At 37.2% G+C, this 19,049-nt stretch overlaps 1 protein-coding gene across 2 annotated transcripts in view; it reads right to left on the bottom strand.

Annotated features, from left to right (window-relative positions):
* Positions 1–19,049, bottom strand: part of CCDC93 (CCC complex scaffolding subunit CCDC93) — a 49,309-nt gene that overhangs the window by 16,343 nt on the left and 13,917 nt on the right. For both annotated transcript variants that reach the window (XM_075757155.1, XM_075757156.1), the window contains exons 7-12: positions 17,104–17,204; positions 12,690–12,729; positions 11,391–11,483; positions 10,874–10,924; positions 9,838–9,924; positions 4,026–4,142 (exon numbers count right to left, since the gene is read on the bottom strand). In XM_075757155.1, the coding sequence (XP_075613270.1) occupies positions 4,026–4,142; positions 9,838–9,924; positions 10,874–10,924; positions 11,391–11,483; positions 12,690–12,729; positions 17,104–17,204 (489 nt within the window). The remainder of the gene's footprint in view (positions 1–4,025; positions 4,143–9,837; positions 9,925–10,873; positions 10,925–11,390; positions 11,484–12,689; positions 12,730–17,103; positions 17,205–19,049) is intronic.

Genomic DNA, 19,049 nt, shown 5'->3' with positions numbered 1-19,049 from the left:
GAATCTCTGCTGAATTGCTCAACATTATTTAGCCTGGTTACACTAGTGTAGTTTCACAGCAGGCTAAGAAGAGAGTCCCATTTTGTTCTTCTCCAAATAATTAGGGTGATTCAAGACTTGCATAAAAGTGCCATGGCACCATTCTATAGTCGTATCCATACCAAATAAGCAAGCTGATTTATGATTTTCTTTTGTGAAACTATGGAAAGTCTAATAAGAAGGCATTTAGCAAAATGCCACTGGGTATTTCACTTGTCAAATAATTTACAGAGACTAAATTTTGAAGAACATCCTTTTCTAAAGTCCTTATGATTTAAGATAACACTGCAAACAGTAAGAACAAAAATGGGACATGGGTTACAAAAGTGGAGCAGAAGTATTACAAATAAAGAATGCACATTTGGCTTTGTTCCACTTCTTTTCATGCTGGTTTAGTTTACTGTTCACAACACGGAGCTGTGACTTACTCTACTCACCTCTTTCCACAGCTGAATTTATGAAAAGAAAGCTTTTTCACTGTTTTTCATATTTTTCACCAATCATTCCCCAACAGACTGAATTCTAACTAGTTGACAAAAAGCCTTCAGTCCACGTGTCATGAAAATTGACATAGAGATTAAAGAACTATTTGTTATAAGAACTTTTGCCAAAACTTATTGCAGTTTGTGAAGCCAGAACTTCACAAACATTTTTTAAAAGGGCGGGTCTTGACTGTCACTGATTTCAAAAGCTGTCTTTAGCAAGTGGGGGGGGGGGGGAGAAATCAGCCAGGAAATTTTTACTTTACTAAAATTATAAAAGGATTATATTTGGCTTATAGCTGTCAGTACTTTTTTCCCCATATAAAAACATAGCACTGAGACTGTTACGTACTGGAAATAAGCAACACAATTCAAGGGTCCTCAGTTGTTAAAACGGCAAGTAGCATGGTAACAGATGAAGTTAGTTCAGCAGTTAGAAGCAAATCTGTAATGAAGTAAGGACGCTACCAATTTTGTGTGATTTACAGCCATGTTTCCTCCCCACCCCAAACTACTTGCTTCTTCTCAGCAGTATGTGGAAAGCAAGCAAATACATTCATTCACATGCCAGGGAAACTGCTAAAGGAAATTATTTGCACCAGGCATAAAAATGTAATCCACTAAACATATATCTGATTACAGGCAAATTCTGTATTACTAATTCAGCAGCCACACTATGCTACAATTCTGTGGAGTATAAAAGCCATCTGCTACAGAAAAAATGCTTTTGAACATTTCAGTCATTGAGACTGCATACAGACATTGGCAGATCCTTTCTGCTTTCCAGATCATAACGACACAACATAGAATAGCTGCAAAAGCTACCCGCAACTGCTAAGCTCATTTACCAGCCTCTCCCACTGCTCAACTAGGCAAGAAAGATCAAGGAAACAGCGTGGCCAGAGAAGTGTGCTAGTGCAATTTTGAAGATTTTCATTTTTTGAAACCTGAGCCAGCTGTTGCAGTTTCCTCATGCCACTCTTACTACACAATTGTACCTAGGCTGTCCTTCCCAAAATGAAGCTTGAGCTGACTGCCGCCAAGAACACAAACTCTTCTCACAATGCAAGGGCTGTGGTGTAGTGTTCTAGTATCTATACACTCAAACTGAGCGCACCTCCGGTATCTCTACATACTGTCTGCAGAAAAACTGCAGATGGATGTGAGCGGGTGGACGTAAGCCAACATCTGTTCAAAATCCACAGAACTGCATTAGAACATCCTTAAACCTGAGCAAACATCCCCTCCTGTATCCCAGGGCAGTGCTAAACCTTTGCCAGTCACGACAGTAAAGCTTCTTATCTGGAACAGGTTTGCAGCCTGCCAGCGCAGAGCGGATGCCGACAGAGCGTGCATCTGTCTCCATGCTACAATATACAAGCAGCACATCTGTATCTCCCTTTGTATATATTTATCTTAGAGCCTTTGCGATTTAAAGGAAGAGTTAAAAGTGTGATAGAAATGTACTGCCATGACTTAGGATGCAGTGAACATCCTCTTCTTTTCCCTACTTCCGAAATTCCAAAGATCGCATTCTGTAATTTGTGTTTCTACTTCAGGAAGAACCCTCAAACTAACATAGGAGCTCCGACAGGATTTAACTGTCTGTAAGCTCATATTATGATTTTTGAAAGCCTGACACTTCAGCCTGCATTTAAATGCTAGGTATTGTCAATATTTTTTTTTTTTGCTAACAGGGCATCAAAGTTATGTTTGACAAACAGTCATGGAAAATTCATATTACCAAAGTGTTGAAAGAATACCAACTAGAGTTAAAAAAAGTGTAATTAATTTCAGTATATCATAATATAGTTATAATATATCATAATACTTTCTAATATTTCACTCTAGAATGGAGAGGAATTGTGACAGACATGGCTTACATTCAATATACAGTGCAAATAATAATTGTAGTGCTATTGACTATGAAAAAATTGTATTTTAACAGATGGGCCATGCCAGAGGGCAACACAGAAACAGAAATGCATCAGTTTAAGAACAATGAAACTAGTTTGACATGTTCCAAAGGAAACGCATTCTAATATTTATGAGTTAAAACAGTGTCATACTCTATCCTCTGAAAGTCCTTTTTTTGTGAAATAAATTAAGAAGAACCTGCGCCTGTTCTTCATAAAGCTCTTTATTAAACTTGGAAAAAAAAAAAAAGAAGGGAGAAATGAAGAACAGGATAGACAATTAGTTGTTCCATTTTTTTTGTGCATAAGTTTTATTTCTATAGCTTTATTTAAACAGTATTACTTGACTGTTAGAGACTTCAAAGACTGGTTCACAGCATATGCTTTGCTGAAAGGAGATTTATTTAAAGGATATTTATCCTCTCAAAACTTAAGACTTTATTGCACTGTTAGAGACTACTTTATTCTCATCAAAAAAAAGTCAGGTCCAGTAAGTGGCTGAAAAGGAAGGTTTAAAACCTAGTGCTCCCATAGTTATAGTAAGTGAAACTTTAAAAGCTATGATTCTTTTACCTCTGTTGTTTGCAAGACTGGACATATCGCTGTCTCATAAAGTGTGCCATACAGACACTTATCTTTTGAAGCCCCTGTACCTCCAAAATTTAATGGGCAAACCCAGTTAAGATGTAAGTTGTTAAGACGTTACCGACAAGAGCAGAGCAAAACAAAAAACAGGTGAAGGCTGCTGGAGCAGTGCTGTGCTTGACAGAGTATCAACCACAGAAGTCAGCAGCACAGTTTTTCCTCAAGTACTACTTGTTTTTTGGCAAGCTCTTCCAATTACTGATTCTGATGCAGTATGTTTTCATCAGATTCTGCAAGCTAAAGATGGCATGGTGCTGATTATAGCAGTATGCATAATTAAAAGCAGCATTTCATTAATGGTATAGCTTTTCCACTTACACTCTTCTGAGTTCAAATGGCAATAGCATAAGTAGGCTGAAATACAAGTGTGGTGGTTCTTACTCTTACTTATATGTAGGAACAGAACATCAGTCACAAATTCAAGAGCCTTTTCCCCCTAAAACAAATGCGAAGATGTGAACCAAGGAGTGCTGTGCAAAAACACCCCCAACAAACGAACAAGCAAAAAACCCAGTGAGACAAGCTGGCTCAAGGACAGGAAGGGATAAAAAGTCATTTATAGCATATTTTAGAGTAACTTCCTAAATTGTTTCAAGAAACAGTGAAAAGAGCCCATTCAGCACTACAGCTAACAAGTCAAATGGAGATAGATACTCTGTTTTCCTCCGAGAGAGGTACAAAAAAAAAAAAAAAAGGAAAGCATATTTTGATTAGCTAGCCCCCCTCCTCACAGACAGGGCTACACAATTTGTTAATATAAAAGCAGCCACATTGTCTTAGTAATAAATGTGCAAGCAAGACATTCAAAGATGCTGAAATGAACATTTGGCATAACAAATTGCTGCTACGGAAGACAGCCTGCAAATCTTTTCTGGATGGCAAAAACTTTGTGATCAACCACATTTGCCAATGCTTTCTTCTTTATTACACACACAATACTTACCTCTTCCAGGAGTTTGGTTTTCTGCAAAATTTGCTTATTCAGAGATGTCACCTTCCTTCTGTGTTGCTGTGCAGCTCCAAGCCTTTCTGGTCGCTCCTCAGCGGAAAGCTCAGATTGCTAAAATAAAAAATAACAACAGCCCATTGGACCTCCTGCCATTACTTTTTGCTTCTTCAGTAGCTCAGGAAAAGCTGAAGTGGGACACACCTGCGATATTCCTTATCAAGAATTGTGTCCCACTGTCCAACAGAAAGAATGACTTACCAATTTATCTCACATCAAGATGAGGAAGCAGCTAAACAACTGAATTCTATCCCAAAGGTAACAGGTAAAGTAAGCTAAAAATAAAGTCAGGTGCCCTGGAATGGGTGGAAAATACTACAGTATAATAGAAGAAAGAAATAATTGTTTGCATCAGCATTATAGTTAAACCTGGTAGAGTTCTTAAACGTAAAAAATACAAACATGCTATAAAACACCTTAAGCAGTGGTATTTACTGAACTTGCTGAATCAGAGATGCTCCATACCTCGATAAGTAGATCCAGAACTTTCAAAGGCCTTGAAGAATTGTGTATTTAGATTCTAAAATAGTGGCTTTGATGCATCTTTATGCTGAATGGCAATGACATACTCAGTGTTGTAGATCCATTTACCACTCTAAGCTTTTTTTTGTGTGTGCGTGTGGTAAGGGCACCAGTCTTTGAAAACTACTCAATCCGGCATGCATTGCCAAGAAAGTGTCTCATAAATACGTACTGAAGACAGCAAGCTGGATCCAGTCTCTTGTTCTCTGTGAACTGTGAAAGAAATCTACCTGGACTTGTGCAAGGCATTTGACACTGTCCCGCACGACATCCTTGTCTCTAGATTGGAGAGACATGGATTCACGGGATGGACCACGCGGTGGATAAGGAATTGGCTGGATGGTCGCACTCAAAGAGTTGCGGTCAATGGCTCAATGTCCAAGTGGAGAACAGTGACGAGTGGCGTTCCTCAGGGGTCGGTACCGGGACTGGCGCTGTTTAACATCTTTGTCGGCGACATGGACAGTGGGATTGAGTGCACCCTCAGCAAGTTTGCTGACAACATCAAGCTGTGTGGTGCAATCGACAGGCTGGAGGGAAGGGATGCCATCCAGAGGGACCCCGACAGGCTGGAGAGGTGGGCCTGTGTGAACTGCATGAAGTTCAACAAGGCCAAGTGCAAGGTCCTGCACGTGGGCTAGCGCAATCCCAAGTACAAATACAGGGTACATGGAGAATGGATTGAGAGCAGCCCTGAGGAGAAGGACTTGGGTGTGTTGATTCATTAAAAGCTCAACATGAGCCGGCAATGTGTGCCTGCAGCCCAGAAAGCCAACCATGCCCTGGGCTGCATCAAAAAGAGTGTGACCAGGAGGTCGAGGGAGGTGATTCTCCCCCTCTACTCCACTCTTGTGAGACCTGGAATACTGTGTCCAGCTCTGGGGTCCCGAACATAAGAAGGACATGGAGCAACTGGAGCGAGTCCAGAGGAGGCCATGAAGATGATCAGAGGGCTCGAGCACCTCTGCTATGGAGAAAGGCTGAGAGAGTTGGGCTTGTTCAGCCTGGAGAAGAGACCTGGGGAGACCTTATAGCAGTCTTCCAGTACCTGAAGGGGGCCTACAAGAACTCTGGAGAAGGACTGCTTACAAACAATAGGACAAGGGGTAATGGCTTTAAACTAAAAGAGGGCAGATTTAGATTAGATATTAGGAAGAAATTCTTCACTATGAGGGTGGTGAGGCTCTAGAACAGGTTGCCCAGAGAAATGGTGAATGCCCCATCCCTGGAAGTGTTTAAGACCAGGTTGGATGGGGCTTTGGGCAACCTGGTCTAGTGGAGGGTGTCCCTGCCCATGGCAGGGGGTTGGAACTAGATGATCTTTGAGGTCCCTTCCAACCCAAACCATTCTAGGATTCTATGAAAGCTGCTAGAAACATTCTTTACCAGGAATAGTATTTATAATAGAAATTGTATATTTGCAGTAGACAAAAGAATGATTAAAAAAATCAGTGACAGCTAGATGTCTAAGTGATTATTTGCCTAAACACTACTTGTACCTTTTGAAAGCCCTCACTGTAATACTTACATCCATCTGTTTTGGTAATTTGCTTCATGCACTCAAGATGTTTTTTTCTAGTTAATTCATTTTCCAATACTTCATTTGAAAACCAGTTAATTTTCAACTGCTTCAGGTGCTAATTTGCAGAATCTGTCAAAGACTTCAATACTTAGTGCTTTTTGGATAATTACCAAATGTTGACAATGACTACAATGTATAATCAGCAAAAATGTTACAAGTATGAAATGCTCTTCACTCATAGTGGCTCCAGGTATCCACTCTAGGCAGATGGGCAAGCAGGTCTTCCTAACAGCTTAATTTTAAATGAAAATGAGGCAAAACCTGTCTTCCTCTTCTCCATTTTCTATGTTATTCATATTAAAGAGCAAGTGAATGACTTGTTATACTTTTACATCTACACCAAGAAAAGACTGATTCTGATGTCTTATCGCAATTCACAAGCTTACTTTCCATTTGTTAGGGAAGGAAAAATGCCTCTAAGCACCATTTGTAACACTGAACTATTCAACAAATACACACTCAGATTTACTTACTCCTCTCATTACTTAGCCAAACCACATTCCCTTATCATGTCATGCATTTCAAGACCCCATCCTTCTCACCATATGATTAGCCTATCTAATATGCATAACATGCAAATCAAGAGAACTGGAAATGCCAGAAACATGAGCTAAACCAGTCTAAGACTGATCTGGCAAAAATAGTAGAAATCCATATGGTACAGCTTTGACATAAAGAAAAGGTCAAGTCTCAAGAAGTGGACCGTTATAGCTTGCTTTTTGAAAATGGGAATAACCATCACTATAATACACAGGTTTCTGCAGAAAAATCTATCTGGTCTGCAAATGAAAAAGCTAGGGTTAAGCCTTGGGCAGTCAAAGCAGGCTAAGGGTCTGCTCTGCAGCAACACTACAGCTTTGAAGTTACTGAGGAACTGGGTTCCAATTTTTGGAGAAAAACGCACCTTTCAGTATAGAAGGAAGCAAGCACAAATTGAAGCTACTTTGCTTTTGACACTGTTGTTGTTACCTGGTCTCTTACTAGACTGAAACAGTACTTGCCTTTCGAACATAATTTAACAAAGCTGTATCTGAGCACTAGCCTCTGTTCGAGGTTATCAATTTGCTACTCTATCTCAAAACAACTTCAATTACACCTGACAAAAAAGGATACCTGGATACATCCTTCAACTTTTCTGTTAGCACACATTATACCCACCACTGACTGAGCTGTGCACTCACTTCTGCGTTCTTCCCCATTCCCTGCAAACGCTCAACTGCCCTAAAAAGGTTTAGCCAATTCAAATAAACAAGTTAGTAGCTTTGTTTTCTATGACAGAATTTGTTAAGTTAAAACTCCATATTAATTATGCATGAGGATCACTAACCTATGGCAGCTCAAAAACTGCTAGCCAAAATAAATGGCTAATTCTTGACTTTAAGACCCTGCCTCCCACTGTTCAAATGTCAAAGCTTTAAAAAGGGAAGGAAATATATGGAATTAATGTTATTCTTTGTAATGAGGTTCTCTCACACACATTAGTGCTACAAACTTTCCAATAATTAAAGAAAGAGAATTCAATCATTAGTCTACAGAACTTCACATTCTTAAAAAAAAAAAAAATTAGTCTTTATACAGAAATACAAACTTTGTAGCAGTAAATAATTTTATCTCTTCGTGTTCAACCACCTCTTACTAGCAAATAGACTTCAGAGGTTTAGTTCTGTCACTAACTCCATCATAGTTGCCTCAATCTGAAGTCCACTGGCTGAAGTCCACGGAGAAAACAAAAACAATCTCCAGCCCTGTAACAGTTCAGATCTGTTTTCAGTCAAGTTCCATGTAGATCTTTAGCAGTCATTTCAATGTAATTTGCTGTCATTTTTCCTTGACATTTTCCCCGAGGCTCAGGAACCCAAAGATAAAGATCACTGCATCTCACCTTATCTTTCAGGGTTTCTTCAAACCAAAAGTTATAAAAATACCTAATTTAATATTTTCCTTGAACACAACCCCTAACCATACTAAACAGCTGAATGCTTATTTTATGCTACTGCAACTGACTGTGTAGGGTACATAGCAATCTCTGATATGGGATTCTAGAAGTCAAAAAATATTCTGAGTCAACTTATCAAGATGTAAGCAACTTGCAAACAGCATTTAAACCGTTGAAGACTACTCTCCTTCAGTCATTTTTGAAGGGGTAGTTTCGAGACAGCACTTCTCCAGTTTTAGTCATTCTTTCATTTTACCAGGGAACAAGCTTTTCCTCACATTCTACTAGCAAAACCATTTGTTACATATAACTATACTTGTAAATTTTCAGAGGAAGAATCCTTCTAACACAGTAAAATCAAAGCTACTTTGAATAATTCGCAGTTGAATTGGATGATCATTGTAGGTCCCTTCCAACTGAAATAGTCTCTTCTATTCTACATTTTAAAAGTGAGGCTTGCCCTACATATGCTGCAGGAACAGCTGCCATTTAGTAGGTTATAATGCATTTTCTTAGAAGTGGATGCTACTTTTTCATAGAGATTTTACTTTGTCTATTCTATTCTAATCAGCCTTAGAAAGCAGGTAATGAATACTATGTATAGTTGCAAGAGTTTAAAGCTATTAGAACTATATCCAAACATTGCTGATGCTTCAATAAACTGTTTGATAACATCCTTAATTCTCTGTTCCTGGTGCATGCGTGCACACACAGATTTATTTTTTTTTATTTTTGGTCACATCCAATAGATTTGAAAAGCAATATATTTTTTGTTTGACTTGAATCAGTTCTTACTTTCCAGAGTATTAATCATCGTTCTACTATAATAGTCAAGGTCCTGCTGTTTTCTCTCAGAACAGAAGAAATGTAACATTGAAATATGACCCTTGGGCTTCTGTTCTTCCAATCCTTTGTAATAAAGAAAGGCCAAGAATTTGCGATAGACTCTGTTGAGTTATAGGGTTTATCTCCCAAATGGGAAAGCTCCATACCTCATATGTGTCAACAAAAAGGAAGAAATATGAGAAGACTATTGGACAAATAAGAGCGACCTATAACTCATAACTGGCAGTGATGTATTGTATGTGTTAATTGCTTGAAGAGCCAGATTTTCTTTTCACATTAGTGTAAAAACAATCACAGATGAACACAATAAATGGAGCTAATACACACTGTTAACTGCCTTGACTTCTAAAAGCAACAAAGGTTTGGTTTTGATGATACTAGATTCAGAACGAGAAATCCAGGGTACGATGGACAATTGGAGCCCAGTGCAAGTAACAGCCCACTGTCTGAAAAGCCGAGTGGAGGAGGCCTAGATTTTGATCTGGACAGGCCCGCAGAACTGTATTTCTGCACTTGATGCTGAACATTTTAAAACACATTTAGAGATTAGGCCACTGGTTGCAATAGATATTAACTCAGGACCTTCTTTATTCATGAAAACATTGAAGCAGGTGCTTAAACCCAAACTACTCATGAAAGCCATTCAGGAATGTGCGCTGTAGCACCAAAAGCTTGTGTGTGTTTGTGTCTCATTAAAATACTTCCCTGAGTTCTGATTGTGCTGTTATCCACAGCATGTATGAAACAGTGTAGTTTCAAAGAATCATGGCAATTAAGTTGGAAGCTTAAGGTCTAAATTAACAAGCTATTAAATATATTTTTGGCAAATATTACTTGGCAAAACATAATCAGGTAACACTTACCTTTTCAGCATATTCTGACACTATTTGCTTGATTTCATCCGACTGGAGTCCAACAATCTGGCCAACTGTGCTTGCTGTCAACTTGCCCTGCAAGTGTGTCAAGAAAATGTTTGGAGTTTTGGAACTGCCTATGCTTTTACATGGAATTTCCCCAAGCTCTAATTTTAACTGAAATGTACAAAACCTTTACACTGGGTAAAAATCTCTAATCATACAAAAATACCAAGAAACATTCCACCCCCAAAAAAACCTTCACTGATGGAAATTTCTCATTTACAACCTTTTAGCAAACTATAGTGGTAATTTGAATACAGATTTTTAAAAACTTACTTCAAATTGTATTCCGTATACAGAATTTTGCACGCACAGTAATAAAACTCACTTTTAGACCACATTTTAAACCAAACTATAACAATCCAGGTGCGTGAAAGAACGCACCTTTCAAACTGGATGCATACAGAAAAACAATTTTCAAGTAGAACTGAATTCTAAAGTGGATTTCAGCAGAAATCATGTCAATCAGCTTTGAGACAAGACTAATTACTACCTTCTCTTCCATTATATCATTGACTACAACCAATATCCAGTATTTGCAGTGTCTTACACTAATGCTGGTGTTTATAAATATTTATCAGTGCTTTGAAAAACACCTTGAAATGCCTACAGTTTTCCTCCAGTCTCCCCAGTAAAATGATTATGCCTCTGGATATCTTCACAAGATGAATAAAGTAAGATCACAATGCATCTTGGGTAGCTGCACTGTGATGTCTTTCCCCTGAAATTCTCCTTGTAGGAACCATTTGAAAGAGGCACTTATTTATATTGCTTTTATCATTTCAAGGCAAACAATTAAGTCAGCCTCATAAAAATTACTGTCTTCCTAATTCAACCACCTTTGCTTGCACTCCCTTAATGAGAAGCTAAATGCAGTCATTCCAAGACTTTAGATTCACCATTAATCTGATTTTAGGAATAACTGCCATAACCAACCATCATTTAAACAAAGCTGTATTGTATGTATTTAAATGCTGCTTACCTCTTCTGTTGCCATTGCAGCCATCCCAGTCATCAGAGTTTTAATGCGAAGCTAGGGCAAAATATGAGGAATTACACATAACAATTTATCCTTTATTATTTATTTCTGCCTAGGGACACATATATACAATTAGTATCATATAACGTGTAGTTTAATGCACGTAATGGGACAGTAAGTCTATGAAAGTTAAAGAAGAGGTGGCTAAAGTTATCAAATGAAGGAAAATTCCTTATAACAGTACAGGTTCATTCAGAGTATTCAGCTCCCACTATCAACTGAAAGCCAACCTCTTAAAAATGCTTGCATTCCAAAACAAAAGTTTATTTTTTTGGTATTAAATATCAACAAATGCTTAATTTTGTGCATCAATTTCAGGTTCCATATTCTCCTGTGGGAAGCAAGTCCCACTGCAGCTAAGCATGGAAATTTTCCTTCTCGCAGGGAATGGCTGGGCAGTGTGAACTGCTGCCCTTCCCCCAAGTTAGTAACATCTATGCCTACTATGTATGTGGCACACCTCTTCAGCGGCCTGAAGGTCATCTTCATCACAAGGCTCAGATTTTCCTGCTGCTGCAAGCCCTGGAGGTAGCGCAATTTTTTTATCTTCAGCCTTTTAAATAAAAATTAAGAAAATATTTTATCTAGTTCCAATAATCTAAAGTATTAAGACAACGAGGAGAAAACAGGAATATAGCTGTTCTGGTTTTATGAACACATTAGCTACTGGAACATCCTCACACTGCAATTCATGCCAACTGAGGGGTAACCCACACTGACTTCAGAAGTACTCCAGAATTCATACCACTAAAATATTGAGAACTAGTGACAGACTAAATTTCTATGTCACTCTATTGCATCACTATATAATTAATCTTCCACTTCTGCTTTACTGGTGACTCCATTCACACAACAGACATGATGACCTTCTAATGTACAATATTCCAAAGTCAGTAAAATTTTTGACAAAACAAAATGAACTATATAAATGTGACTGTAGCCTGGCAGTTACTTTGAGGAGAAAAAGAGGTATGCCTAGATTTGGAAACATCTCAATTTATAAAATTTAAATGCTAAATTTGTATGCGAAATATTGAGATAATGAAGAAGGGCAACCTTAATGTACTCAGTGTATTACTGGGTCCATGACATGCCTAATGCATTTCTTCATGATCTCCATCTGTAATAACAGGTTGTAGCCAAAGTAACATCTGCACTGAAATAAGAAAACCGGGAATATTCTGACAAGGACATTTTATGATTCCATAATCTTCAAAAGCATAGCAAGGATTCTACTTTTCAGGAGGCACTATGATTTATTTATGGCATGGCATCATGTTTGTCTATCACATTAACTAACCTCTTATGTAATAAATGCCTACAAAATTTCTTACCAAGCTGAAAGGTTCTTTAAAAAGAAAAGGAAAAAACCTCTTCAATGATCACATCATGGAATACTTAGTTAAGAGATACTCATTAAACAGACAGATGTATTCATTACTTCACATTAAAAAAAAAAAAAAAGAAGAAAAAATCCCACAAACCAACCCCCTTTCTTCTAAGCGAAAAATGTTTGCAAAATGTGATCTTTGTGTACAGGTGAAGGAAACGCTTTAAAAAAGGAGACAGTAATCAGTTGCATCTTCCATGGCATGTAGATTTTTTGTTCCAGTTAGCTATTTTTAAAAGGTGGTAATAATAGAAGTTATAGCTGTTTATACTATTGTATTCCTTTAAGATCTTACAGTAACCAACACTCCAACAAAACCAATGCAATTCTTCCCACAATATGAATTTTTAAAATTAGTTATATTTTTACCTGTTCTGTTTTTCCTGCTTGTCTGCTAAATCCATATCTCCTAAAAGAATAACAGTAACATCAAAGAAATACATTGTTGTTAACAACTTCCACAAATAAAGTTTCTATCAGTTTTCAACATAAGAAATGCACTAGAAAGTGAATCATTTAACAAAACCAGGTTCAGGTTAGTTTTGGAATGCTTCAAGTAAACTTAATAAGCAGGTACTGCAGCATATTTACAGAATAATTTCAGCTCCATCTACTCCTTCCATTACAATTTGCAAATCTAGACTGTTCATAAAATATTGTCATGTAAAGCTCCTGAAAGGAAAAAGCAATACTCTCTTCCCATTTGGAAGTTAATCCTCAGCTGCTAGCTATGTACTTCTGAATTCTGTAAAGGCTTCAGGAAGTTGTCAGTACAATCTCTTCTCCCAAAAAATAGGCTCATGCTTGTATGCTTTGATGAATCTTCAATTTCTTTCTGAAGCACGGCATTCAGAGCTTAACCATATACTCAAATAACCTTTTTTACTTCTGTTTTTTTTCAGGGAGAGGAAAAATTTACATTTGAGTTACGTTGTTAGTTTGGAAATAGTATCTTAAAGAAAAAAACAGGTAGAAAGACATTTTAGATATGAGTAAACAATCATCTTCAGTATTACAAAGCACTAAAACCAGTACGTACACTGATATGAAAAGGAGCGATGTTCCTCATGGACTAACTTATACCTACAACTGTTTATTGCTTAACTACTGCAGAAGCAGGACTATTTACAAGACTTTTATGGCTAAAAATTAAGTTATCTTCAGCAGCAGTATCAGTTTTCACCAGTTTTCCACTTATTCAACATTCATACTTAGGAGGTAAATTCAGTCATATTTTATTATAGCGTAACACCAAATTTTCAAGAATTCCCCCACATTAAGTTCTCTCTGCATTTTAAAGCAGTACAAAGAACACGGCAGAGTACTACCTTCCCACAGAATACGCACAAAGTTGTATTAGTATAAAAGCATTTGTAATTAGTATTGCCATTATTGTATATCTGTTCTTGGTTTTTGTAGGAGCACAATTTTATTTTCACAGAGATAATTGCATCCAAGTAATGAACTGCACCAGAACAGCAATGACAAAAAATTAATCATCGGTTATATCAACAGAGAACCCAAATGCCTCCCAGGCTTAACATTTCACATCTGTAATAGAAACTGATTTTGTACTTTGCTGAAAACTGATTGAGAATATTAAAGATGTGGCACTGAAAGCCCTTAGCTGGAACAGACTATTCAACTGCGTGGAAAGATGCTCACCAGCATCACTCTACTCTCAAGCCAGATTCCAACCTACCGTATTCAAGCTCATTTGTGAGAACCTCTAAGCTGGAGGCCACAGGATCAAAAAAACAACTTAGAATATGGCACTATCACTGGCTGGATCTGAATAATGCTGCATTGGGCATCAGGACATGGCAAGACCCTACACTATTTGTTGGACTGGGGAAATTACCTTTCATGATTAATATGCTCTGAAAGGAGCCATTTCTTTGATAACCAAGGGACATTTAGGAGGAAAACATTCCTCTACTCACGATTTTCTACAACTGCCATCTACATGCAGTAAAAGAATGAAAGATACACTTTAACTATTTGAATTCTAAAAACATTCAACTCTGTTCCTAAATCTAGCAAAATTTACTATTTGTCTTTTTCAGCAGTGTTCTAATTCCCCTAACAGTGTCGAAGAGCGGACAGTAGTTCCTACTGCCCCCACAGATTTCTCTGTGTATCTCCAGGTCCTTGTACTCTTCCTAGTTTATTACTAGGTTCACAGCAGACATACTATCACCTGCCTTAAGAGGTTCTTTCTCTACCAAAGCACATGAAGCAGATATTTGCGTGGCTCACTACTGTAATTTTCTCCAATGTTCTTTATTTTAGAACTATATCAAAAATAGCGTTCTGATCAAGAGCTGAGTTGAGCTTTGAGAATTCATTAAGAAATCATTACTAGAACACATTCAAGTCCTACAGCTATCCTAATTTTCTCCCACTTCAATTCATGTCAAGCACTTCATATCAAATAGCTAACTGTATTTGTCTTTTAGTAAGTACTGTCCTTCCTTCAGATCAGCAATTTCAATAAATGCCCTTCAAACACCAAACACCTCTTTTCCCTTTGGTCCCTTTGCAGAGCTAGGGCTCTGCAATATCAAGCACTGTCTTGAAGAGGTATTTTTCCTCCCAAAAGCTCACAAGTTCTCAGTCATCCTTCTTATTAATCCCAAACCATTCCTCATATCTATGTACTTATGCATGCTATACAACAGAAGAGCCATTCTGTTACATCTTCAACATCTCCTACTTTTCTGTTATTTCCTCTCTCTGTGCTTAAACTTACTCCATGATCCATTTTCATTATGTTTTGTATTAAAGATTTATCTGTTTTCCAGAAGAACTGAGCTTTACTTAAGTCTCAACTGTTCCATTTTACCTAAAGCTAAAACAATTTGTAAGGATCTGTAGAAAAGATCTTTTATTTATTACAATTTTCAAGCAATATACTGATTTCCAGTTTTGCTTTTTGAAAAAAACCAAAAAACCCTAAAGTTACTCTAGAAAAATCCTACACAAAATTTCCCTTAAACTGCATAAACTATTTTATACTCTTTTTATTTATTAGGAGGTATCTATTGACACCAATATACAGTAACAACTCTGAAACAGTATAAACAGACAAACTATAAATAGACACCAGCATTTTGGTGCACACCAAAAAGGAGCACACCAGCATTTTGTTTTTCCATACCAGCTCTTTGGATTCCCATTGTGAGCACTGATGACGTCTCAATGACCTGATCTAAATCTCAAGATTTTGGCATGCACGTCTTCCCCTAAAGAGTCATGGAAGAACTCCACATGTCCAGTAGAATAATCCCTGTCACTGCTAACTTGCAAACGCAGTTTTCACTGGGGAGGGAGGAATTGGACACTAAAAAGGATGAGGTAAATCCAGCCTAACTCCTTACTAGCATTAGAAAAATACTAAGACTCATTGAAGACTGTGGCCCACAGAATGTGTAAATGCAAACTGTGTTAATAAAATCAGCGGTTTAACACATATAGAAGAGGCACGGCATTTCCTTGTAGCTCTTTGTTTTGAACAGATTAAGCTCATCAGAGCAGCCCGTCATCTTAGGCTTTTAAATCAGCTTAGTGTACTTCAGATAACTGCGCTGAACTCCACTCGTGGTGGAAGGAACGGAAACGTTCTACAGTTAACCATGTGCATATAAAGTTTATGCAACATCAGAAGAGTTCTGCTGAGTAACAGGACACCCAGATGTCTCCGAATAGTTTCATTCCATTAGTAACACACAGAGAATTTCATCCCACTTTGATGGAAAACAAGTTGAAAGATGTTAATTTGTCCATGCTGCCCTCAAAAAATACCACCATGAATGAAGGGGAAGATTACAAGCAATCTGAAGTCAGGACACTTGCTGATTTCAACCGCATGTCAAGACAAATGCATAAAAAGGGTAAAAGGAAGGTACTCAAAATAATAAGACCTCCCAAAAAAGAATTAAAAACATTTATGGTTTTGGGAGAGAGGAAGCCACAGAAGATACAAAAACGAATTCAAATGTCATTTGCATTCATTACGTATTAAGAGCTCAGACAGCAGACAAGCTGTCCATATCACTAAACTATGAAAACTGGAAAGAGAAGCTAGAAACAGAAAGTCTGTAACATCATTTTTATGTGTTTGGAGAGCTCTCAGTAAACCAGAGGGACTTCCAAAGGTAATGGGTAATTGTAAACCTTGGTAATTTCATCTCTACATGGAAGTTTGCAGAAAAGTAAGACGACAGCACTAAACCATGATTCAGCCTCCTGATGTAGCAACCACATTAGAACTACAAAAGAAGCAGTAACAACTCCAGCTCCTTTTTTCCTACTTTCTGGGGATTGCAAAGAGGCAATATTGATTGACAGACACTACCTGCAACCACCATGAACTCAAGCCATTTTCATGAAGCAAAGAACAAGTATGTTAAATAAACATACGCTACTAGCAGCATTAAGTCAGAACTTGGGCTCCCACTGTACAAAACATTGTTATCATAGAATCCTATGATAGAATGGTTTGGGTTGGAAGGGACCTTAAAGATCATCTAGTTTCAACCCCCTGCTGCGGGCAGGGACACCCTCCACTAGAGGAACTTGTATGTTCACACATACAAGGACTGTCCAGTCCCCAGAGAATTTACAGGGTAAGCAAACAAAATCTGAAACCAAACAAGGAGTAAATCCGAAACAGTTTGATTCTCAAGTAGTAGAAAAAGCCCCCCACAATCCAAATTTTGTATGGAATGCTTTTAAATACACACAATACAAAACCCACAGACAATTAAATGAAGCCTTTCACCTGCCATATTCCAGAAGCGTAGCATGAACCTTTGATTCCTCATCTAGCAGTTCTTCAGCTCCCTTCTGACGTTTATATTTTCTCTGGGGTTTGTAAACATCCTGTAAGACAGTAAGTAAATTCAAACCTTGTAAAAGGCTTTTCTAAAATAAATGAAGAATTGTTATCTAGAGTGATATATAATACTGTTTGCTTTCCAACTCAATATACTTACCTAAATAAACATCCTTCACTTTCTCTTTTTGGAATTACGTGATAAAAATCTTACTGAATTTACTTCTAACCCATTTGCTATAGGACACATCTTTCCATGTTTTAAAAAAATTATAAATGGGTATTTAAGAACAAACATGCTTTCTTCAACCATCTCTTCCATCACACTTGAAGAGTCAAAAATAACACAATCAACATCTATTAAAAAAAAAGGCCCTATGATTTAGTTGATAATGCCAGTGTCTAGAAACGTTACCTCCTTTGCAAGTTAATTCTATTTTTAATCTCTTATTAGATAATTAAATGTAATTATTATCTAACTCAGTGATCACAGGTTACAACGGAATTAAAGCAGATTTTATTGCAATTTAAGGAATAAAAATATCTTAAGAAGTTTGGTATTAAAATAATTCGATCTCATGCTATCCCAGTGTTATCCTATAGCTGGACAACAGCCCACCAAATAAAACAAGGATTCACAAGTACTCTTTTGTGCTGATAGAGCTACTTTAAATTTAAAAACAAAATGGAAACAAAAGGACAGTGCAGCTATCCTGTTAACATAGACACAACTGTTATAGCACTATAAACACAGCCTATATTAAAGTACCTTTTCAGTTCCTCCTTCCATATAGATCAACTATGCCACTATAAAAGTCTATATAACATTAGAAAAAATATTCTACCTCAAGCACAACCAAAACAAAATCCAAATATAATCATGAGATCCTCAGCTTTCCCCAAATTAAAAATTGGAATCAAGATAACATTTACTTTGATTGGAGTTATTTTTGCTGTTTGTTAAAAGATTAGGGTGCAGTGAGTCTGTAATGCAACACTTCTGTTGCTGAACTAAAGATTTTGAAGTTAATTAAGTCTAGTATTTAGTGCTATCCTTCTAGCAAGAATACTGGAAAAAAATTAACCAAGAACCTGTGATCTCCAAGATATTTTTTTATTCCAATTGATACTTTTAAAAAAGTGTCCCCCTCAATCAATTAGATGACATATTCTCTTCTTTTTCTGAAATGAAATTCCAGTCCTCATCACAGCAGATAAAAGCTTCATCATCACCACCAAATAGTCAGCATCAATAAGGAACACCCCCCTCTCCTCTGGTTTGTTTTACATTCATGTATTTTAAATCCTTTGAGGGCCAGGCTCAGAATGCTTAGAACAAATACATTATAAAAACAAGAGTTGAAATCAAAGCTTGAGCTTTCCACATACACACTTAACTTAATAAAATCCTATTCACATGGGAACAAAGATTCATTGCAGTAAGTTGCAAAGATTCTAAAAGAAAATAAAAAAGGAAGATTATTTTTGCACAACAAACTATTATTTTCAACGAGCAATTCCTGCACCGTAATGTTGCTGAAATAGCTTTCAATCTTTTTCAAAACACAAGTAATCCCAAAGTAGAGATTTTAAAGAAGTGAAAATAGACAGTATTCCTTGGCAAGTTTCTCCTGAATTTGTCAGTTACCTTTCGCAATTTTGACTTCATTTCTAATTTCAATTTCTGTCATCTTTGTTTCCAACTATTGAATCTTGCTACATTTTTGCCTGTCACATGAAAAAGCTTTTTATGATCAAGAATCTCCCACAAAATGTACTTTCACACTTACAGAAAAGCAATGTAACTCATGAAAGTAATTACAGCTTTTATGGTGGCACCCTGTATTACACCTGTGCTATATAAAGTGTAGGCATCATAGCACAAACATTAG

The sequence above is a fragment of the Balearica regulorum genome, chromosome 6 (genome assembly GCF_011004875.1).
Source record: "Balearica regulorum gibbericeps isolate bBalReg1 chromosome 6, bBalReg1.pri, whole genome shotgun sequence".
NCBI lineage: Eukaryota > Metazoa > Chordata > Aves > Gruiformes > Gruidae > Balearica > Balearica regulorum.
This window is presented reverse-complemented; position numbering and strand designations above follow the sequence as displayed.